The sequence below is a fragment of the Caretta caretta genome, chromosome 1 (assembly GCF_965140235.1).
Source record: "Caretta caretta isolate rCarCar2 chromosome 1, rCarCar1.hap1, whole genome shotgun sequence".
Classification (NCBI taxonomy): Eukaryota; Metazoa; Chordata; order Testudines; family Cheloniidae; genus Caretta; species Caretta caretta.
The window spans coordinates 324782914-324807274 of NC_134206.1; the positions used below are offsets into that span (position 1 = coordinate 324782914).

General features: G+C 41.5%; 1 protein-coding gene across 1 annotated transcript in view; it reads right to left on the reverse strand.

The window, feature by feature from the left end:
- LOC125636362 (sucrase-isomaltase, intestinal-like) overlaps positions 1-24361 on the reverse strand; it is a 73546-nt gene that overhangs the window by 24585 nt on the left and 24600 nt on the right. The window contains exons 6-7 of the mRNA XM_048849363.2: positions 9386-9511; positions 8864-8995 (exon numbers count right to left, since the gene is read on the reverse strand). Of these exons, the coding sequence (XP_048705320.2) occupies positions 8864-8995; positions 9386-9511 (258 nt within the window). The remainder of the gene's footprint in view (positions 1-8863; positions 8996-9385; positions 9512-24361) is intronic.

Sequence of the window (24361 nt, forward strand, 5' to 3'; positions counted from 1 at the left end):
AAAAAGTAATAGCAAACATTTTTTTAAGTACATCAGAAGCAGGAAGGCTGCTAAACAGCCAGTGGGGCCACTGGACAATCAAGATGCTAAAGGAGCACTCAAGGACGATAAGGCCATTGCAGAGAAACTAAATGAATTATTTGCATCAGTCTTCACAGTTGAGGATGTGAGGAAGATTCCCAAACCTGAACCATTCTTTTTAGGTGACAAATCTGAGGAACTGTCCCAGATTGAGGTGTCGTTAGAGGAGGTTTTGGAACAAATACATAAACTAAACAGTAATAAATCACCAGGACCAGATGGTATTCACCCAAGAGTTCTGAAGGAACTCAAATGTGAAATTGCAGGACTACTAACTGCAGCCTGTAACCTATCATTTAAATCAGCTTCTGTACCAAATGACTGGAGGATAGCTAATGTGATGCTAATCTTTAAAAAGGGCTCCAGAGGTGACCCTGGCAATTACAGGTCAGTAAGCCTAACTTCAGTACTGGGCAAACTGGTTGAAAGAACATATAGTAAAGAACAAAATGATCAGACAAATAGATTAACATAATTTGTTGGGGAAGAGTCAACATGGTTTTAGTAAAGGGAAATCGTGCCTCACCAATCTACTAGAATTCTTTGAGGGGGTCAACAAGCATGTGGACAAAGGGGTTCCAGTGGATATAGTGTATTTAGATTTTCAGAAAGGCTTTGATAAGGTCCGTCACCAAAGGTTCTTAAGCAAAGTAAGCAGTCATGGGATAAGAAGGAAGGTTCTCTCATGGATCGGTAACTAATTAAAAGATAGAAAACAAAGGGTAGGAATAAATGGTCAGTTTTCAGAATGGAGAGAGGTAAATAGTGGTGTCCCACAGGGGTCTGTACTGGGACCAGTCCTATTTAACATAGTCATAAATGATCTGGAAAATGGGGTAAACAGTGAGGTGGCAAAATTTGCAGATGATACAAAACTACTCAAGAGAGTTAAGTCCTAGGCAGACTGCGAAGAGCTACAAAAGGATCTCTCAAAACTGGGTGACTGGGCAACAAAATGACAGATGAAATTAAATGTTGATAAATGCAAAGTAATGCACATTGGAAAACATAATCCCAACTATACATATAAAATGATGGGGTCTAAATTAGCTGTTACCACTCAAGAAAGAGATCTTGGAGTCATTGTGGATAGTTCTCTGAGTGTGCAATGGTGGTCAAAAAAGAGAACAGAACGTGGGGAATATTAAGAAAGGGATAGATAAGACAGAAAATATCATATTGCCTTCATATACATCCATGGTTTGCCCACATCTTGAATACTGCGTGCAGATGTAGTCGCCCCATCTCAAAAAAGATATATTGGTATTGGAAAAGGTTCAGAAAAGGGAAACAAAAATGATGAGGGGTATGGAAAGGCTTCTGTATGAGGAGAGATTAATAGGACTGGGACTTTTCAGCTTGGAAAAGAGACGACTAAGAGGGGGATATGATAGAGGTCTATAAAATCATGACTGGTGTGGAGAAAATAAATAAGGAAGTGTTATTTTCTCCTTCTCATAACACAAGAACTAGGGGCCACCAAATGAAATTAATAGCAGCAGGTTTAAAACAAACAAAAGGAAGTATTTTTTTCACACAACGCCCAGTCAACCTGTGGAATTCCTTGACAGAGGATGTTGTGAAGGCCAAGACTATAACAGTGTTCAAAAAAGAACTAGATAAATTCATGGAGGATAGGTCCATCACTGGCTATTAGCCAGGATGGACAGGGATGGTGTCCCTCACCTCTGTTTGCCAGAAGCTGAGAAAGGGCGACAGGGGATGTATCACTTGATGATTACCTGTTCTGTTCATTCTCTCTGGGGCACCTGGCATTGGCCACTGTTGGAAGACAGGACACTGGGCTAGATGGACCTTTGATCTGACCCAGTATGACCGTTCGTTTGTTTTTATGTTCCAATTAATTTCATTCTTAGCTATTTCATTTTCTAGAATGATTTAATGAGTAACATACAAGGGGTTTCATTAAATTTTGCTGTAATAAATGTTTATCATTTTACTTTATAATCATTGTTACTTTTAGAACATCTTGCTTTGATTCTAAACAATACATTTGTTCTGACTCAGAATAAGTCACATTTGAAAATGGGAACACAGTTCAAGATAACCACGGTGAACAAGTCATGATACTCTTAGTTAAAATTCATCCTGGGGCTGAGAGGCAATAGAAGACTTCTAGCACAACAACACTGTAGCATTTCCGATGCACAGGTGCCAGACTGCACTCAGATATGACCCCATTTTCAAGATATCAGTATCTAGATAAAAGTGGGGGGAGGGAGGGCGGGAGACTTAGTACCTCATGCATGTATCTGCACTGAGCATCTTTTCAACTCTGTATATGCCATCATAGAAATGGGCAGTAGGGGGAAAGCCATGGCCATAGAGTCGGTAATGAGGACAAATCAGTAACATAGAAGATTCTCAGGGATTGAGTTTCTCATCCCCCGGTGTTGGAATTTTGTTTAGATGGTGGAATAACTGCTTCGCCCTCTGCCACTCTGCCCATGTGTTCAAGATTCTGCCCTCTCCACCCACCACATCATCACAAAACTGTTTACTTGGGTTTTATGCGGTCAAGGTATAATATATATTTAATCACCATTCCTGAAATCATTATCAGAGATTCTAAATTTTGATGCACAAGAACTCTCTCTCTGCAACTGATCTTCAAAGGGAATTGAAAATGGAAAATTATTTTTCAAGATCAAGAAAACTGGATTACACTTGCCTTGACTTTAGTTAGGATAGCTTTGCTGTCACCTTGGAATGAAACTCTTAATAATGTTCCAGCTCCTGACTCAATTTATGGGAGTGATTTACATCACTAAAGAATGAGAACAATAAAAGGATGATAGAAATTCCAGTAACTGCACTAAAGTGAAGATGAAAATCTTCACTGCCAATGCAACCTATACTCTCCATTAGCATTTCAAAGATGATTGAATTTATTTGTATTCATCCATGGCTGACAGTGACCCACTGTAGGGCAGGACAAACTAGACCAGTCTTTGTCATGTTTTCATCAGCGGACAACACAGTTCTTGGGATGTGTAAAAAATGTTCCCTAGCTGCAGGTTAGTTTCTTTCAGTTATATTACCTAGTTTCTATTAATTTATAGCCTGTATTAAGAATTCTTCATTTTTATATGTTATATTAATTTAGTGATCTAAATTTAGATTTATATAGCAATAATTTTTTGCACTTCTATTGCCCTTTGCATTTAGGCCTTTCCCCCTATTTTCTATTTGCAAACGGTTCGTGAACAGACTAGTTTTTTTCATTCATTTGTTCTTACTCAAAATTATTTAAACACGGTGGGCCAGGTCCTCAGTTGCTGGAAACTGGTATAACTCCATTAACTCCAATGGAGCTATGCTGACTTACAACTGCTGGCCCTTTCTGTGAATATATTTTAGGCTGTGAATTGCTGGCAAACTGTGCTCAACACTAGAGCTAGCTGGAAATTTTGCAGAAACATCTGGGGTTTGATTAATTTTGGTCAAATTGCAGGTAAGGTTCCCATAGCTGCTGGGGAGCCACGCCACCCCAGGCTTCCAGGATCCATGGGATGGAGGCCTCTGTCCCAGAGACCACAGGGCTTCCAGGGTCTGTGGCTCCAGGGCAATCTCACTATGTGGAAAGCTCTGAGGCCATGGACCCCAAACTTCCAGGCATAGCGCTATGCCTACCTACATACCTCCAGCTTTCATCCAGACCACACCACACGATCCATTGTCTACAGCCACGCTCTACGATACAACCGCATTTGCTCCAACCCCTCAGACAGAGACAAACACCTACAAGATCTCTATCAAGCATTCTTACAACTACAATACCCACCTGCTGAAGAGAAGAAACAGATTGAAAGAGCCAGAAGAGTACCCAGAAGTTACCTACTACAGGACAGGCCCAACAAAGAAAATAACAGAACACCACTAGCCATCACCTTCAGCCACCAACTAAAACCTCTCCAACGCATCATCAAGGATCTACAACCTATCCTGAAGGATGACGCATCACTCTCACAGATCTTGGGAGACAGGCCAGTCCATGCTTACAGACAGCCCCTCAACCTGAAGCAAATACTCACCAGCAACCACACAACAGAACCACTAACCCAGGAACCTATCCTTGCAACAAAGCCCGTTGCCAACTGTGTCCACATATCTATTCAGGGGACACCATCATAGGCCCTAATCACATCAGCCACAATATCAGAGGCTCGTTCACCTGCACATCTACCAATGTGATATATGCCATCATGTGCCAGCAATGCCCCTCTGCCTTGTACATTGGCCAAACTGGACAGTCTCTACGTAAAAGAATAAATGGACACAAATCAGACGTCAAGAATTATAACATTCAAAAACCAGTCAGCGAACACTTCAATCTCTTTGGTCACTCAATTACAGACCTAAAAGTGGCAATTCTTCAACAACAAAAACTTCAAAAACAGACTCCAATGAGAGACTGCTGAATTGGAATTAATTTGCAAACTGGATACAATTCACTGAGGCTTGAATAGAGACTGGGAGTGGATGGGTCATTACACAAAGTAAAACTATTTTCCCATGTTTATTTCCCCCACCTCCCCCCGCTGTTCCTCAAACGTTCTTGTCAACTGCTGGAAATGGCCCACCTTGATTATCACTACAAAAGGTTCCCCCCTACCCCCGCTCTCCTGCTGGTAATAGCTCACCTTACCTGATCACTCTCATTACAGTGTGTATGATAACACCCATTGTTTCATGTTCTCTGTGTATATAAATCTCCCCACTGTATTTTCGACTGAATGCATCTGATGAAGTGAGCTGTAGCTCACAAAAACTTATGCTCAGATAAATTTGTTAGTCTCTAAGGTGCCACAAGTCCTCCTTTTCTTTTTGCGGATACAGACTAACATGGCTGCTACTCTGAAACCTACTTTATCCTATGTCCAATTCCAACTGCCTGTACATAACAATAGCAAGAGCTTCACAGTGCCCTACCCAGGCTCTGTTTGGGAAGCTCAGCCCTTAAAAGCACAGTCCCAAAGTCCTGCCACAAAGCCAGGAGCCTGGAAATCCTGGGACTGCCCTGAGCTGTGGACCACAGTGCTTTCAGACTCCCAGGCCAGCTGGTTCCCTGAGCTACCCAACTCCTGCAGCCTGGTAGGCTAGCTATACTGCGGGAGTCTGGAAGTCTGGGATACCTGGCCCACAGCAGTCAACATAGTGGGAATGCCCTGGAGCTGCAGATCCTGAAAGCCCTGGCAGCTGCTTACTAAAATTGACATGATTCTTGTCAGTCTCACGGTGGCCTACCACTAAATAGCATCAGTGGTGGGCAGCAGTGAAGCACATAATAATCATGTCAATTTCACTCAGCAGCTGCAGGGTCTGGAGAGTTGCTTTTTTCCATTTGGAAACATCATGTTTCAGAAAAGATCTCGGAATCTCCAGTTCACAGGAAATTGCAAACTGGTGAAATTTTTGATGAACCAGAAATTGTGAGCTTTGCCAGCTGTATTCACCACATGTATCACTATTTGTTGTTATCATTGATGACTGACCACTTTGGTCACATGGCATCATTTGTTTCCCAGCTGGGTGAATGTTACTACAGTACAACCTCAGAATTACTAACACCAGGGTTACAAACTGTCCAGTCCACCACACCCCTCATTTGGAACCAGAAGTATGCAATCAGGCAGCAGCAGAGACAAAAATAAAATAAAAAATAAGCACACTACAGTACTGTGTTAAATGTAAACTACTAAAAAATTAAGGGAAAGTAGCATTTTTCTTCTGCATAGTAGTTTCAAAGCTGTATTAAGCCAATGTTCAGTTGTAAACTTTTGAAAGAACAACCATAACATTTTGTTCAGAGTTACGAACAACCTCCATTCCCGAGGTGTTCATAACTCTGAGGTTCTACTGTATAATAAAGACGGGGCACGTATGACCAAGTCACTGAGCCTTTGATTCTCTCCAGGAGCTGGTAATAGCAGCTAACAGGGGAATTTGGGAGGGAGTGTGAGCAGCTTTCCTTCCAGGTTCAGCACTATGTGTGATATCGAGATGGACAGCAATGGAATAGTGGTGGTGACCAGCAACAGATGTGCCCTATTCTTTCTTGCCTGAGGACCAAAGGGATTTCCTGTATACGAAGTGCAAGTTGGTGGCTGTGCTGGAGGAAAAGATTCTTGTATTGGAGGGGCAAGTGGACATGGTACTAAGAATCAGAGAAACTGGGGATTTCCTAGACAACCAGATCTGGGAAACACCCATACTGCAGAGTCAAGGAAGAATGGAGCCTGGAATCATTGAGAAAGGAAGTCAGAGAGGACTGGCATTTCATAACCACCAGAGGCAAGAGATCATGGTTGGAGACAGATGAGGCTAGACAGACTGTGGCCACCAGAGAGAAGAGAAGCAGGAGGAATTCTATATAGCTAGAAGTTTAAAATCAATACCAGGTCTTCAACATGGAAACTATGGAAGATGCTTCTTAAGATCCAGCAGGTCTGAGGGAATGGAGAAATGTATGGATGGCAGCTTGGCCCAATCTGTGAGGAAAAATCAAGCTTATCCACAAAGAGTTCTCCAACCAGCCAATGAAGACAGATAGATCCTCACTGGAGATTCAGTACTAAGAAGAATTGAAAGAACATTCTTCAAGGGATAGACAGACAACAGGACAGTGTGCTGCATTGCTGGAGCCATGACACAAGTCACTCTGAGATTGGGTAGGCTTCTGGAGTCTACATGTAAGGATTCATTGGGGATGGTTCATATCAGCACTAATGACATTGTCAGGGGATATCTTACAGATAATAGATGGCTTCAGGGAACTTGGAAGTATGCTGAAGAAGAAGAATATTCAAGCAATCTTCTCTTAGATACTTCCTGTCTGATGAGCAAAGGGAAACAGAAGGCAGAAGATTCTGGAAGTGACTCACTGGCTAGGTAAATGGTGTAGGATAGAGGGTTTTGGTTTTGTGGAACATTGGTCCACGTTCTGTGGGGAGAGGAGGCCTCCACCTCAGTAGAAGGGGAACCAATATCTTTGGGGACAGGCTGGAGGCAGTTAAACTAATAGCAAAAGGGCAGGGTAAAAAGAGAGAAGATATGAGCACTCAGCACACAGCTGAGAAACCTGAAACATGGTAGGATGATTTGCACTACTGGGATGTTAAAATCAATTGTTATAATCTATTTAGGAAGGATCAGTTGGGGGAAAAGGGGAGGGGGAGTGGCACTCTACATCAAAAATGGAGAGGGTTCAGAGAAGAGCCATGAGAATGATTAAAGGATTAGAAAACCTGCATTGTAGTGGCAGATTCAAGGAGTTCAATCTATTTATCTTAACAAACAGAAGGTTAAGGAGTGACTTGATTACAGTTTACAAGTATCTACCTGGGGAACAAATATTCAATAATGGGCTCAAGCAGAAAAAGGTATCACATGATCCTAGCTTGAAGTTGAAGCAAGACAATTTCAGACTGGAAATAAGGTGTACATTTTTAACGGTGAGCCTAATTAATCTTTGGAATAATCAGCCAAATGTCGTGGTGGACTCTCCATCATTAACATTTTTTTAAAATCCAAACTGGATATTTTTCCAAAATATATGCTCTAGCAATTATCTGGAGGAAGTTTCATGGCCTGTATTGTACAGAAAGTCAGACTACATGATCCCTTTGGTCCCTTCTGGTCATAGAATGAGTGAATCTATAAATTGGTGGGAGCAGTTTGTGGAGGTTTTGAAGAGGATGGCCAACAAGATTAAGAAGATACATTTCAAAATGTTTCCTTTCACACTTTTCCCAAAACATCAATACTGAAAAAAAATAAGATTATTGTAAGATTTGTAGATGAGGATAACATTTAAAATGAATTTTTATCTAGTTCACACAACGGTATTGTGTACAGCATGTGTGCATAGTCCCAGTCACAAAGTGGGTGGCCAGATTCTTGTCTGGTTTATACAGCGGTTTGGCAGAGCTCTGGTCAGGGACTTCGGCTGGCTGTAACTGAGAAATGTGAGGTCAGTGTCAGTGGCAGGGTTCTAGCTTGGGGTAACACCGTCAGTATAGTGCTGCATTGCTGTTAAGATCTGTAGAGTAATTTTTCATACATCTATCAAGGACTTTTAAAAAAATAGTTTACTGGCCTCCAATTTTCTACCACCTACCGTCACATTCACTATAATTATTGTCCCAAAAAGTTAGTAATTTCACTACAAGTGTGTGCTGATCTACTGCAAATAAATAATTTTTATTAGAAATAAATTCTACTTCCATCTCTGCACAAAATGAAATCAGTTTGGTCATTATTACATATTTTTTGACTACAGGCTCAAAATTTGTTTTCCACAAATTTTCATGCAAACTTTCTTATATGAATATTAACAAAAAGCTACTGGGAAAATGAAGTGTGGTTTCTAGTTTCCTAAAAAAGTTTGTGAATAGTTTTGTGCATATTAAGAAAATTAGTTTATTTTCAGAAAGGGAAATGCCTTCAACCAGTTCCCTCTCAATTTGAGTCCATAATTTTCATAGAAACTTCTTGGAAAAGTGTGAGAGAAAAATCAGTGTTGTGGCATACGAAGAGTATTGCGACAGAAGTACCTGATAAAAGCAAAACAGCATTACAATGAGAAGTGTGTAAAGAATTTCTTTTGATTTACTAGACAGATGAATGATATTGCAAGAGAAAAAGATGGAGTACCCGTTTCAATAGCATAGATACTTTGGTGCCTAGATATTTCAGTGACTGCTACTACGTAAATACGTAGCATAAATTGAGAGAAAATTAGTGATGTTGTTAGTTTTACCAGAATAATGACATAGTGCATTCCATCTTTTTTCAGCTGTTGAATGTACTCTGGCAGACCTGCATAGTTTTCTTTATCATAGGTGAAGTCCAAACGACGCTCCATGTAGTCGATATCACCATACTGGACATCCTGACAGTTTTGAACATGAAATTATTTTAGTATGTTGTTAACGAAATCAGAATTTATGCTACTTTATTTAAGAAGCCTCAAAAAGTAATTAATCTGCCATCAAATGTAATTTAAACTATTTTGGATATATCAAAAAAAGGAGATTTCTGATTAACTTTAAGAATAAGGCAGCTAAATTATGTAATTGAGAGCAGAACTGGGTTTTAAAAAATCATTTAAATTTGTGAACTCCTGGGATACTATTTGCCAAATCATTACACAGAATTATTAATACTCTCATACTGTACAATTCACAGGGCAATTGTTCCCTTCTATTATTATTTTTTTACTCATTTCATTTTGAGAAGGTAATTAAATAATTAAACTGCACTTTGAAAAAGTCATACTTACATATGGAATACCATACTGCTGCATGCGATCAACTGTTTTCTTTACCACATCAAGGCTGTCATACCCATAACGAGACAGCTGAAATCCCAGAGACCAATAGGAAGGAAAATGTGGGCGTCCAATGGCCTAAACCAGGAATTAATACATTCTAATAGACGAACAGAAAACCCTGGAGACAGAAATATAACGTAATTCTAAGAAGAATACATGTTTATCACCATAGCTTCCACACACTCGTTAAAACAGGGGAAAAGGAATGGCTCACAATCTTTGTTGTGCTATTTTACTCAACTAGCAAAGTGTGCTATGAGAAAATACTTGCTGTAAAATTCTGCAATTAAATTATTTTGCTTCATTTTTCCAAGAATGATACAGCAACAAATATTGGGGCAGATTATATACATTTGCTCCGCTGGTGCACCAGGGCATTTTTGTATGGGGGATGGTACTCACTAATTCTCCAATCCTATTTGAGCCTCTGTGCAGCCCCTTACCCACTGGAGACTAGAGGGGGTCCATTCAAATTGTTTTCAACCTCAACAAAAATGCCCTCAACAAAAGTTGTTTTGATCATAATTTTTCATTATTCAATAAAAATTTCAATTGGGGGGGGGGGTGGAGAATGTTCTGTTTCAATGGGAAATAAAATCACTCACCTATTTTTTACTTTTTTTCAGTGGAAATAGATTAGAAAATGGGGGGATGTCACTGAAACTAAATGTTTTCCTATTTAAAAAAACCCCAACAATTTCACAGAACAACATGAACAAAAAAAAACAACAAACGGTTAGTTTCTTTCTACTTTTAAAAAATATATACTTACCTTTTTTCAAGCAGCTCTCCTGTAGAGCCCTGCTGACCTCCCCACACAGAAACACAGAGCTCTAAACGCCACAGAACTACTGTTCTACAACCATGGTAGGGAGCTAGGGGAGCAGGTAGCAGCAGAGGGTCTCTGCAAGGAGGAATGTCGCGGCATGGCAGATCCAGTTTAGAGGAGCAGAGCCAGGGAGATGTGTCCGGAGAGCAGCCACCACCTGGACGGACAAATCTCATCTCTCCCAGCTGCCACTAAAGGCCTTCAGGCTCTAGTGTTCGCAATGGAGTGGACATGCAGCTGCTCTGCACCAAGCCCGTTACGTTCACTTCACATAGCCCATTTACTCAGGCTTTTTTCGGGGGAGAGGGGGGATCAGCATTTGGTCTCATTTGACGATAAGCTTAAGTTTGCAGAATAATGACAAACAATGTCACTATCAAGCATTTTGGCAGAAACTTCTAGCTACTCCAGTGCTGTGGGCAGAGTTTGGGGATGTAGGCTGAAGACACCTTCACATCTGAAATTTTTATATATATATATTTTTAATTGAAATGAAGTCATACACAAAGCCAGCCTATGTAAACGAATATTCTCATTACCACTAATGTTTCCCTTCTAATATAGGTTGCACACATTGTGCCTTGTTTTGAGTGACACTGAAAGCTCTTCTTATCAGGGACTGTCTTTACCTATATGTTTGAAGACCACCTAGCATAATGAACCCCTGTCCTGAATGGGACCTTTGAAAGAGAAATAATTATAAGACTAATAGTCTAAGGACTTGTCTTCATTGCTATGTTACATCAGTGCAGCTGTATCGATGCAGCTGTGCCAATGTAGCGCATCGGGTGCAGATGCACTATGCCGACAGGAGAGCGCTCTCCCATTGCAAAATTACTCCTCCTCAGCAAGAGGCGCAAGCTATGTCAGCAGGAGAGTGACGCCTGCCGACATAGCGCAGTGTGGACACTGCTTTAAGTTGGTCTAACTTATGTCACTCAGGGGAATGGCTTTTTCACACCCCTGAGCGACGTAAATTAATCTGTTTAAGCAGTAGTGTAGAGAAGCCCAACGTGTATTGTTACGTAGTGGTTCAATACAATCCCTGGGTTTTGCACATTCATTGCCAATTATCAAACCTGTTGGTGAGTAAAAGGCAAATGTTTAATTACTATAGCAATGTGACAATGTGAACCAGAATTAGATTGTTTCTCCTACCACATCCTGCTAAACTAGCTCATCAAAAGGTTGGTGTTTATTCTGAGCTCTCTGAAATTTCCATCATTTGTACACGTCACCTGGATCAGACTCTCCTTTGAAATTCAGTTACCGACAATTGACTATTTACAGGGTTGAGTCACAATGTTGAATTGCCAGCCAATGACTTTTCAGTTATTTGATTTTTTCCCTACATAATAGAATAAATTATAAGCCAGTTTAAAAAATGATTGAGGAAATTGAATACAAAAATTCTCAAGCAACATGGGATGATGTGTTAATTTCTGTGTCTGTATATAAGTCGCTCTTGCTGTTTAAAACTAATGCATAGCAATGATGGTGTTTGGGTTCCAGAAAGAAGCCAAAGGTTTGGGGCATATACACTGTTCTTTTCTGTAGGCCAAATCCGAACATCTTTACTCCACGTTTACAGGATTTGGCTCCATGAGATTAACCTCCATACACTTTCGTTATCCCAGTCAAATTCCAAATCATCCTTGCTGGAAAGGTAATTCCGCTCCATGAAAATAGAAGATGTACTGGGTCTTTATGACTATCAGTTAACTACAGCCTTTGATGCTCTAGTATGGATGTAGCCAGTACTCCTTCCCTGTGCCCCTCAGATCTTCATGGTTCTGTAATTATGCACAGCAGGAGAAGTGAGAAGGAACAACACTTGAGCATTGGTGACAGAAAATACCAGCATGGAATACATTGAGAGACTGCGTATGATCCTTAGGTAATGGAACCTCACCACTGTTAATACGTTATTGCTATGCATAAAGATTAAACATTTCTTCATAAGTGATCTTCTCAACTGAGAGAATAATATGAGAAAGCAATGCTTGAAACTGAAGTTGCCCGAATATACATACCATAGTCTAGAGTCAATTAAATACAGAGAGCCAGAATGAAGCAGTATGTATAAGCCACAGCTGAATAGAGAGGTTGTTTTAGAGGGTCAGTTCCTGAGGTACTCTCTGCCTGCAGAAAACCGAGGCTGACAAAATGCCTGTGAGCTCACGAGGGAGCACATGGAGGACAGGTAACTGCTATGGCTTTTAATTGTGGAGCATGTGGCCAGCCAGGCAAAAGGGCCACCTTTAGCACTGAGAATCAGGATTTTGGCTACCAACTGAACAACGCACAAGGTGGGAGGGATGATTCCGTACACACCTCCTTCCCCTGGGCACTCATTTCAGAATGGCCAGATTCTGGCCCAAAGCAAATTGCACTGTCTCTTTGGCTCCAGTCCTTGCTAGGCTGTGTGACACCTACCTGCCCTTGTTTGTTTGTTTAGTTTCAGTTGTTCTCAGTTAGGTAACTATTCTCTTTAGCCTGTAAACGTCAGGTTTACTCTAAGACAAGGCTGTATGTTGCCACAGCATCCCTGGGGGAATTTGGAATTAAAGCTGAGTGATTTTGAAAAAAACCCACCTTGCAAGCAAGGTTCACTTTTAAAACAATTAGTTCCCCAGGTTGGCCAGGCTGGAACATGAGATGAGCTTAATTCAAATCAACAGAACGTTCTAAAAGGAGGGATAAAAATAGGGCAACTGGAAAAACAAATTACTTCTAATTGTGCTGTGGACTCTAATGGATCCCCGTGCAGCATCCTGATAAAGTAACTGACATATTACACCTAGTACAGATGGAGCAGAAGCAGAGATGTAATTTTGCAGTCCTGGATTTTGTGATAGTTTTGATATATATTTAGGATACACAAAACTTAAATAAAATTTATCTTGCATACAGAGGAACATAAATTGCTTTACATAAAAACAGTGACTCTCCTAGAAACAGAAAGGGGAAATGATGCGTGAGGAGGGAAACAAAGGAAAGAAAATATCAGAAATTTAGAAGCTGTAAAGATATAGGGTAGTTAGAGGGGAAATCGAATAGAAGGCTGCCACACTGGGAAAGTGGAAAAGTGGGTTCTTATTGTCTCTATTACAGTTCCTCCTAAACACAGTCCATAATAGTTAAGAGCAGGGAGGAACAATGATCCCTATGGATGTTACAGTAGTATCACTGTGAATTTTCCAAGTCTGACAAAAACTAGCGTTAATGTAGCGATTTCACTACTGCTAGATGTACGTCAGAAGGAGATTCAGGTGAATACAGAAAATAGCCTCTGTTGAAACAAAGAGGTTCCTTGGGAGTATGTATGTCATAAGAACATAAGAATGACCATACTGGGCCAGACCAAAGATCCATCCAGCCCAGTGACCCGACAGTGGTCAATGCCAGGTGCCCCAGACGGAGTGAACCTGAAAGGTAATGATCAAGTGATCTCTCTCCTGCCATCCGTCTACACCCTCTGACAAACAGAAGCGAGGAACACCATTCCTTACCCACCCTGGCTAATAGCCATTAATGGACTTAACCTCCATGAATTTATCCAGTTCTCTTGTAAACCCTGTTATAGTCCTAGCCTTCACAACCTCCTCAGGCAAGGAGTTCCACAGGTTGACTGTGCGCTGTGTGAAGAAGAATTTCATTTGTTTTAAACCTGCTGCCCATTCATTTCATTTGGTGGGCCCTAGTTCTTATATTATGGGAACAAGTAAATAACTTTTCCTTATTCACTTTCTCCACACTACTCATGATTTTATAAACCTCTATCATATCCCCCCTTAATCTCCTCTTTTCCAAGCTGAAACGTCCTAGCCTCTTTAATCTCTCCTCATATGGGACCCATTCCAACCCCCTAATCATTTTAGTTGCCGTTCTCTGAACCTTTTCTAATGCCGGTATATCTTTTTTGAGATGAGGAGATCACAGTATTCAAGATGTGGGTGTACCATGGATTTATATAAATGGCAATAAGATATTCTCCATCTTATTCTCTATCCCTTTTTTAATGATTCCTAACATCCTGTTTGCTTTTTTGACTGCCACTGCACACTGTGTGGACATCTTCAGAGAACTATCCACGATGACTCCAAGATCTCTTTCCTGATTAATTGTAGCTAAATAAGCCCGCATCATATTGTATGTATAGTTGAGGTTATTTTTTCCAGTGTGCATTACTTTACATTTATCCAGATTAAATTTTATTAGGCATTTTGTTGCCCAATCACTTAGTTTTGTGAGATCTTTTTGAAGTACTTCACAGTCTGCTTTGGTCTTAACTATCTTGAGCAGCTCAGTGTCATCTGCAAACTTTGCCACCTCACTGTTTACCCCTTTCTCCAGGTCATTTATGAATAGGATTGGTCCTAGGACTGACCCTTGGGGAACACCACTAGTTACCCCTCTCCATTCTGAAAATTTACCATTTATTCCTACCCTTTGTTCCCGGTCTTTTAACCAGTTCTCAGTCCATGAAAGGATATTCCCTCTTCTCCCATGACAACTTAATTTATGTAGGAGCCTTTGGTGAGGGACCTTGTCAAAGGCTTTCTGGAAATCTAAGTACATTATGTCCACTGGATCCCCCTTGTCCACATGTTTGTTGACCCCCTCAAAGAACTCTAATAGATTAGTAAGACATGATTTCCCTTTACAGAAACCATGTTGACTTTTGCGCAACAATCTGTGTTCTTCTTATGCGTCTAACAATTTTATTTTTTACTATTGTTTCAACTAATTTGCCCGGTACTGATGTTAGACTTACTGGTCTGTAATTGCCGGGATCACCTCTGGAGCCCTTTTTAAATATTGGCATTACATTAGCTATCTTCCAGTCATTGGGTACAGAAGCTGATTTAAAGGACAGATTACAAACCATAGTTAATAGTTCCATAATTTCACATTTGAGTTCTTTCAGAACTCTTGTGTGAATGCCATCTGGTCCCAGTGACATGTTACTGTTAAGTTTCTCAATTAATTCCAAAACCTCCTCTAGTGACACTTCAATCTGTGACAATTCCTCAGATTTGTCACCTACAAAGGACGGCTCAGGTTTGGGAATCTCCCTAACATCCTCAGCCATGAAGACTGAAGCAAAGAATTCATTTAGTTTCTCCATAATGACTTTATAGTCCTTAAGTGCTCCTTTTGTATCTCGATCGTCCGGGGCCCCACTGGTGGTTTAGCAGGCTTCCTGCTTCTGATGTACTTAAAAAACATTTTGTTATTACCTTTTTAGTTTTTGGCTAGCTCTTCTTCAAACTCCTTTTTGGGTTTTCTTATTACATTTTTACACTTAATTTGGCAGTGTTTATGCTCCTTTCTATTTACCTCACTAGGATTTGACTTCCACTTTTTTAAAAATGCCTTTTTATCTCTCACTGCTTCTTTTACATGGTTGTTAAGCCACGGTGGCTCTTTTTTAGTTCTTTTACTGTGTTTTTTAATTTGGGGTATACATTTAAGTTGGGCCTCTATTATGGTGTCTTGGAAAAGTGAACATGCAGCTTGCAGGGATTTCACGCTAATCATTGTACCTTTTAATTTCTGTTTAACTAACCTCCTCATTTTTGCATAGTTCCCCTTTCTGAAATTAAATGCCACAGTGTTGGGCTGTTGAGGTGTTCTTCCCACCACAGGAAAGTTAAATGTTATTATATTATGGTCACTATTTCCAAGTGGTCCTGTTATAGTTACCTCTTGGACCAGATCCTGCGCTCCACTCAGGACTAGATCGAGAGTTGCCTCTTCCCTTGTGGGTTCCTGTACCAGCTGCTCTAAGAAGCAGTCATTTAAAGTATCGAGAAATTTTGTCTCTGTATTTCATCCTGAGGGGACGTGTACCCAGTCAATATGGGGATAATTGAAATCCCCCACTATTATTGAGTTCTTTATTTTGATAGCCTCTCTAGTCTCCCTAGCACCTCAGCCTGAGAATCAAATTACTTAATAAACATTTATAAACTTTTATAAACAGTGTCCCATTTTACAACTCAGGAAACTGATGCACAGAGAGAAAATGGATGAACTCAAAAGAGCTGAGCATGCTAAGAGCTTACATAAGGATTGTAATGGGAGTCACTGGGTGGCCTGCCAGATGCACAGGAACAAATCAGGCATGGAATTCTCTGCCTGCTTTCTGTCTCATACGTTCTTCTGTGGTGCTCACTGTCTCTCCTTTAGTTTCTCGCTGCTACACTTTTAAAACAGGAAAACAACAGTATCCTCCCTGAGAATGAACTTTAGTTGGGTAACTCCCTTCAATTCTAGTGGCAATTGTGTGGCTCAGGCCTTGTGCAGTTCTTTTAAAATGTAGAGGTTAGTGTTGTTTTCTGAGCTCTTCCTCTAACTTCTCTCATTTTCAGCATCCTCAAAGGCAGTGGTCTCCAAAGGGGGGGGGCGCAAGATGATGGATTGGGGGGCACCGCAGGAAGGGGGGAAGGCACAGCCCTGAGTCCTCTGGCCTGTGGAGGAGCAGGGGCAGCAGCGCAGCCAGCAGCCAGAGAGAAGAGAAGCGGAAAGAGCCGCTTCTCTTCGGCCGCTGGCTACGCGGCTGCCACTGCTCCTCCTCAGTCCTCCGGCCTGTGCTCGCAGGGCCGCATTCCAAAAGGGGCTTTAGAGCTGCAGGCCAGGGCCCCGGGGCCCCCTTAGCCCAGGGCCCTGAAGCCCCTGCGTTCTGGGTGGCCCTGCCTGCCGTGTGGGGGGCAGCTCCCAGAATCGCGGCCATGGGGTGGTGCTGCGCTGCGCAGAGCCCCCTGAAGACCCCCTGCACCAAACAGGAGCTGCCCCAGGTACATGCTCTGCACCTCCTGCCTGCCCCAGCCCTGAGCCTCTTCCCGCACCCCCACCCTGAGCGCCCTCCGGCACCCTAACTCCCTCCCAGACCCTGCACCCCCACCCTGAGCACCCTAACTCCCTCCCAGACCCTGCACCCCACCCTGAGCGCTCGCTGTATCACAAAGTGTTAAACCAAGATTTTCAAAAATAATAAAGCATTTTCAATTAAATTGCTCTCACTAAAAATATTATTATTAATAATAAATTTTGTTAGTGAGAGCAAAAAGGTTTTTTGTACCGTCAGTAAATAAAATAAAAAATTATTTTAAAAATATTGTTTTTCATCTTTATCTCATCATTTTTAAAGTCTATTTTTTGTGTATGTTTTATAATTTACACAATATATTTGTACAGTAATACATGTATATAATTTATACAGAAATAAATATACATATATTAGGGGTGCATGCTCAAAAAATTTTTACTGATAGGGGTGCGCGATCAAAAAAGTTTGGAGACCACTGCTCAAAGGGCTACCCCCAAAGGGCTGTTGCAGTGTTGTAATTACATGGATGTACCACAGAAGATTGCTCTAAAACGCTCAAACTCTAATTAGCCGTATAAAATTACTCTTGATACCTGATAGTTGCCTGAATTTCTTTTTTTAGTAAAGATCTGTAGGAGGTAACTATAAAAATCTGAGTGGGATAAAAGTTCTTGACTTAGAAACAGCAGTTAATGGCCTTGGTTAGTCACAGAGTGGCTAAATTACATGGAAGTTTCACCAGCTTCCACAGTCCACAAATCTGTCAAAAATTGAATCCAGCTTATCAGACACCCCCTCTTTGGGCAAGGTGGCAAAGTGAATGCTGCACACTCTGAGCTAGTCAGTTGATAACACTGAGTTCAAAGTCCATGCAGTGAATTTAAAGAGGACCAGAGAGATTATTTATTTATAAATGAATATATAATTATATTATTTATAAAAAGAAAATATATGCTGCATATCCCAGGGAATGAAGCAGATTCCAAGCACTCAGAAGACTCTAAAGACCCTAATGGTCTTAGACATCATGGACTTCAAAAATGTCATGTGATAAAACTGGAAAATCATCCACTACAGAAATAAGAACGTTTATCACCTGAATACTTTTCAGCCACCATCTCCTTGCTGAAGGACCTGTAAGATCAACTGAGGGCACCATCAATGATACATCTGTGACAAGTAGTATGTATAATCAAGTTTTACACACACTAGCTGTCGATTTAAACTGAGATATTGACCAGCAATTTATTCTGCTGAAGCAAAAGTGGGAGCTATCTAAATGTGCTCTTCTAACGCTCGTCATCTAGCCACTGGTTGCTTGACCTCAGATAATTACAACAAATTTGTGGTCCTCACTCACCTGATGGCTGTTTGATTTCAATATTGTGTTTCATTTGCTAAATAATAATTTTCTGGTATGTTTTCCAATGGGTTTCATGTTATATTGTTATGCAACATAAATTTACAACTAATTAGGCTAAAAGTATCAGGCAGTAATAACATGAATATTGTGTCTGGTTGTATAATCACTAATTGGTTCATCTGATCAGTTTGAGCACTTTAGTTTATTGCTTTCTTTTGCTATACAGTCTGGTTGAAAATTAGCTGTTTGTCCTGATAGGAATGGTGTGTGTTATATAACTGTTCAGTGAACTAAGAGCTGAACCTATTCTATAGTGGGATTTTGCAGAGAAATACAGAATGTTTATTTTAAAGCATATGTAACCATGATGGAACCATCCTACGACTTACCTTAAACACCAGTTCTCTCAGTAGAATTTAACAATCAGAATAATAGAATATCAGGGTTGGAAGGGACCTCAGGAGGTCATCTAGTCCAACCCCCTGCTCAAAGCAGGACCAAGCCCCAATTTTTTTGCCCCAATCCCTAAATGGCCCCCTCAAGGATTGAATTTACAACCCTTGGTTTAGCAGGCCAATGCTCAAACCACTGAGCTATCCCTCCCCCGAGGGAAGGAAGAGGCAGTAATAGAGTGGAGAATTTTTATTGTTATACAAGCTGTGACACATGTGTGTAATACCTTCAGTAATTACTGTAACTCAGCTGTTATTGTGCCACTGGCATGCTATTTCCTGTAAACCAACCAACTAGCTAAATTCCTTGCAAAATAGTGTGCAGGAAAAGAAACAGCTCATTAGGGATGGGAGAAGGATTTGCTTTTCAATCAGGCACTCCCTTTCCATTCTCTTCACTGCCCCCAAAGTTCATTTCAAACGGATTAGATTCAGATACAAGTGACGTTCTGGAACTGCACCATTTTAACCCTCTACCTACACATGTTCTGATCAAACTCCAAGGGCTCACTGCTTTCACTAGGGGCCCTGTCCTTACCAAAGCTCCACCACTTGGCTGCATCTGCATTTTCCTCATCAGTGCAGCTAGGGCAGGGGTATTTATTCATCCAAGTGCTGCTGGTTATAAATATTTTGTGAATAAGAGATAAACACGAGTTACAGACAAAAAGCAAAATTAATATTTAATTCTACTCTAGGCAAAAAGAAAGGCAAAGCAAGCAATCCGCTGAGAACAAATCCCCTTTCTTATAGGCTGTCATAGATATGCTTTCAGTGGCCTAATCAGGTGGCAAGGTCATAGATGACCTCAAAGGCAGCAGAACAGCTGTGGCTTGGCTACACTGGGGTCCATCCATAAGGGCTGCACCGGGGGATTCAGTACCTCCGGCGCACTGGGGACCATGTTCCATAGGAGCAGTCGCCGTCCCCCCATTCAGGGCAGTTTGAGGATGAGGTGCAGGAGACACAGGGTGTGTGGCTAATGGTCAAGGAGGTGAAGCAGAGGGGCTATACGTTGCACTGTAGTCTCAGAGTTCCAGTTGCAGCCATGGAGTGTCTCTGCTGGTGCCTTGTGGCCTTACAGTGCTTACACACCGAGGTGATCGGACCCACAGAGACAGGCAGATGGGGGAGAAGCTTGTCCCCAAAGAACTTCATTACAAACCCTATTTAGCTTAAGGGCTTAGTGAAAGATGGGAAACCAGCATCTCGCTGCCCTTTGTGCCTTTGAAAATCTCACACTGAATCCTGACTTGATAGGATGAAGAATCCTGGTGGAAAGGTTGGTGATGGGAAGGCAGATCTGAAGCTGCCGTTGGAAGAAATGCATTGGAACAGTGAGCCAGTGCAACACACAGACAGGAGCATGTTACTTCTGCTCTCAACATGTGCTCCTTAACTGCTGCCAGCTAGTATTTGCTCCTGAGGGCAGCACACACACTAGCCAGCAGGGGGACTGGTCATACCACCTTTCTTGTACGCCCATCAGGCATGTGACTCATATCTCCTAGTGCCATCTTGCACACCACCAAGTCATTTTGCCTCACTGCTTGTGCATAGGAGGAGGCTCCTGCACCTGTCTTCCCTTCCCTGCTTGGGCACCGGCATATCAGAGGACATAATTTGGCCCCAAGAGCATAATAAAGTGTCCACAAGACAGTTGCCCTGGTTACTGAAGCCTGTGGTTATAAAAACTGCACCACAGGGCGAAGGAAGACAGATTTTACTACACTGCTTTATGGACTTTATGGACATTACATCTCTTCTCGTCCATTCTATTCTACTCCCTCTTCTTCCCTGGAAAGAGGGCATGACCACAAGAGAGAATACCTCCAATATGACAACAAAGGTGAAAACAAGCCCAGACAAAATAGATTTTCCCCTCCATCCTCCACCTCCTCCCCACATTTCTTGACTCTAAAAGCTGAATCTGTATCCTAGAGACTAATAACATGGTAACAGTAGCATTAGATATCAGGGAATTTCACAATGTTTGCTTAAAAAGTTAGTTTCACTATGAAATTACCTCCGTGCATTCTTTAAGATTCCTCACAGAGCCTAACACAAAGTCAAAGAATACAGAACAGCATGGATTTTTTCTGGCCTGTGACATATCTATTAAGGAAATACTGGCTGTCCCTTACCTGGCTTTCTCAGAGCCAACCTCAGTTTCCACAGAAATAGGGCTGGAATTTAAGCTGCCAGAAGTCATTAGCTGAGAGCAAGAATTCTCTCTCTTGTTATTTTCAGCTGCTGGCCACCCGCTGAGCTGCGAAAGTACTGGTTTCAAACACCAGCAAAAGACTTTTAAAAGATCCAATGGGAGATCACAAATGTGCCCATGTCCTGCCTTTTGCACTACCCTCGGTGTACCTCCTGTCCTGAGATGGTTAGAATGACATAACACTTCCAGCCAGCTGACTCTTGCTCCCAGCATTGCTAGCACTAGTGGAAGTGCACGAGAAGGAGATTCTTCTTTAAGTGCCCTCTGCATATTCCCCCTTTTGGGATATGAGCTGTCTGGTGCGGTTGAATAGTGGAGCCTCCTGTAAGCTGTGCCTGTTAGAGCGTTAGCACTTGCATGCCCCTGCCTCGCCCTCCCCTCAGCATTCCAGCATATTCTGAGGGTGTGGCCATAAAAGGGGATGCGGCAGCCATAGCCCCCTCAGTCCTTCCAACTGCTGATCTGATAGATGAGAACCTTCTCTGAATTCCATGGATCCAAAGCATTTTAGATAAGTGCCTTGTTGTGCTTAGTAGTTAGCAACTGGATTAGTCTAACAGTTAATTTTACTGTTATTCTTCATTAGAATCAGTGCCAAGAATAGTGGCTGATGTGAAGAACAAGAAGCACAGACTCAAGAGGTGCACGTCATGTCTTGCATTTGACACTCACACCCTGTGCTTGAAATATTTAGGCAAGGGCCATTCTCCTTCACACTGTACCATCTGTGGCACTTGTTCTCCACATGCTGGGAAAGGCGGACAAAATAGGCTTCAAGGCGTTTTGCTTCAAGAAGTTTTAATGGCTAACGTTCCTGGATTGTGGGTCTCCAATGTCTGACAAAATGATTAAGGGTCTTGAATTGGCACCAGGTGCTTCTGGTTCCAGAAGGCATTGTTATTGACTTAGTCAGCCTCTCCACCAAGCTCCAGTTCCAAGATGACTGAGTGTTCAGTAGCTAAACTTCTGAACCTCATATTGAGAAGAGGTCAGCCCTTCACCAAAAGAGTTATGGGCAATGGGTAATCTGTGACTGGGGCCTCTGCGGATCTGGGACCCTTGGTTCAGAGGAAAAAGAAGACCAAGACAAAGCATCTTTCACTGCAGGAGAGAACTCCTCAGTCAAGAGATTCATCTTCAGATTGGGAATTTATGGATCTGAAACTTGCCAGAGATCTGTACCTTAAGGCCTCTCTGTATTGTACAACATTATGGTTCTGGAAAATCATCTGATCCAAATACTTCATCTTTCTCAGTTCCATCTATAGTCATTACAGCACAGGTATACTCTGATCCACCTGGCTCCATAGATTTTTTCAGTTCCACGCTGAGATCTGGAAAACTAAGTGTGAAAAAGCATTTTTCAGACTCCTTTCCTCCAGACAAGAGGCAGAGTGCATGAAGAGGCACTGTAGTGCAAGAATCTGCAGAAATACTAACTCTGCCAGCTAAGATTCTTATTGGGTTGCAGAGGTAGACAATATCTCCCATATATCTACTTCAACTTCCAACTTCAATTGTTTCTTCTATCAGCTCCTTGTTAGATCCAGGATCAGAACACCATTCAGAGGAAGATCTGGATCTGGTGGTATTTGTGGATCCACAACCCTTTCCTGTCTTATCCAAAAATTGCATTTCTCATCTGGATTATCAGCAGGTCCCCTATCCTCAGTACTATGACACCATGCTAGAATTGAAGAGTTGGCAGGTTTGGCATATGCCACCTTGGATATCCTGGCTCAATCAACCTCCCTTCATATCTTAGTCTTTGGATCCATGTTGAGACAGAACTACTCCTGTGGAGCTGGGATGTTCAGAGCCTAACCCTGCAGATCCAATGATAAGAACTATGGCTCTACCATTGTCCCTGACGCTCTTTATGAAGAAGAGCAGGAATGAGATTCCCCTTCTCAACAACTTGAACTCAGCAACTTGAACAATAATTACCAGGTGTTTCCTCGCCTGATGAAATGTGGGTGTTGCATCAGCTTAGTCTCTCTTGGAAAAACACTATTCAATGTCATGAGCTTATTAGCTGAATGGTTACTACATAAACTTCACATCTGTCACAGATGAAGCTCCTCACACAGTCTTTGATATATTTGGTAGTACCCCTACCAACAAGGTTTCTTTACCAGTCTTGGAAGGTCGCTTGCAACCAGCAAAATCAATATAGAAAAAACTCTCATCTTGCCAACCTATTTCCAAGAAGAGAGGCTATATCAAATCCCGTATGAGTGTTTTTCATGCTTTTATGCTTCCTGCTCCTAACTCCCTAGTCGTGGCAGCAACAGCACAGAGGTCAAAAGCTGGGTACTTACACTCCACTCCTAATGATAGAGAAGGGAAAAGATTAGATTCTTTGGGAAGGAAACTGTTTTCTTAGTCTTCCTTGATTATGAGGATTGCTAACCATCAAGCAATCATTACCAGTATCAATTTCACCTATGGGACAAAATTTCATTCTTTACAAAGAATATTCTGGAGGAAGATTGAAAGTTAGCTAACGCCGTTATGAAAATGTGGGCCAAAAATGTCCTTAGAGGCTCCTTTGACATTTCAGATGCTTCTTCAAGATCATAGCCTCTTCTATATTTCTTCATAGGCTAACTTGATTCTGATCTTTTTCTCTCCCCTTGTTATTAAATCAAAAATCAAGGATCTCCCATTTGAGGGAAACAATCTGTCCAGTTCTAAAACAGACGAAGCGTTAGAAAAATGAGATCTAAATCAAGGATCTCTAGGACTCTTGCAGTCTTTCAGGAGGATTTCTGCATCTTGTTTAGATACTGGAGACAATGTTATATACCCTGTTCATCTTCTTCTTACTACTCTTAAAGACAAGACTAGTAGCAACAACAGCATCCTCCTCCTTCTCAGTCCCAATTAAGAAAAAGATCCTCTAAATCCAAGATGAGATCAAAGAACTTTTCTACTACCACTATTTCTTTAACTTCTGTTAGACCTCAGGTTTGACATTACAGCTGAGAGCTGAAAACCAATCTTACACAGTTCTTCTGTAGCTTTCTGTCTCATTTTTACACCAAATGTTAAAACATCACTACAGACAGATGGGTTTGGGACATTATTAAAGAGGGCTACACCATCCAATTCAAGACCATCTCTCCATAGCACCCTCCTGTTCCTTTTTAGGGACCTCTCTAATGAGACATTTCTGAGATCAGAAATCCATTCTCTTCTATTAGAGGGAGCAATAGAGGA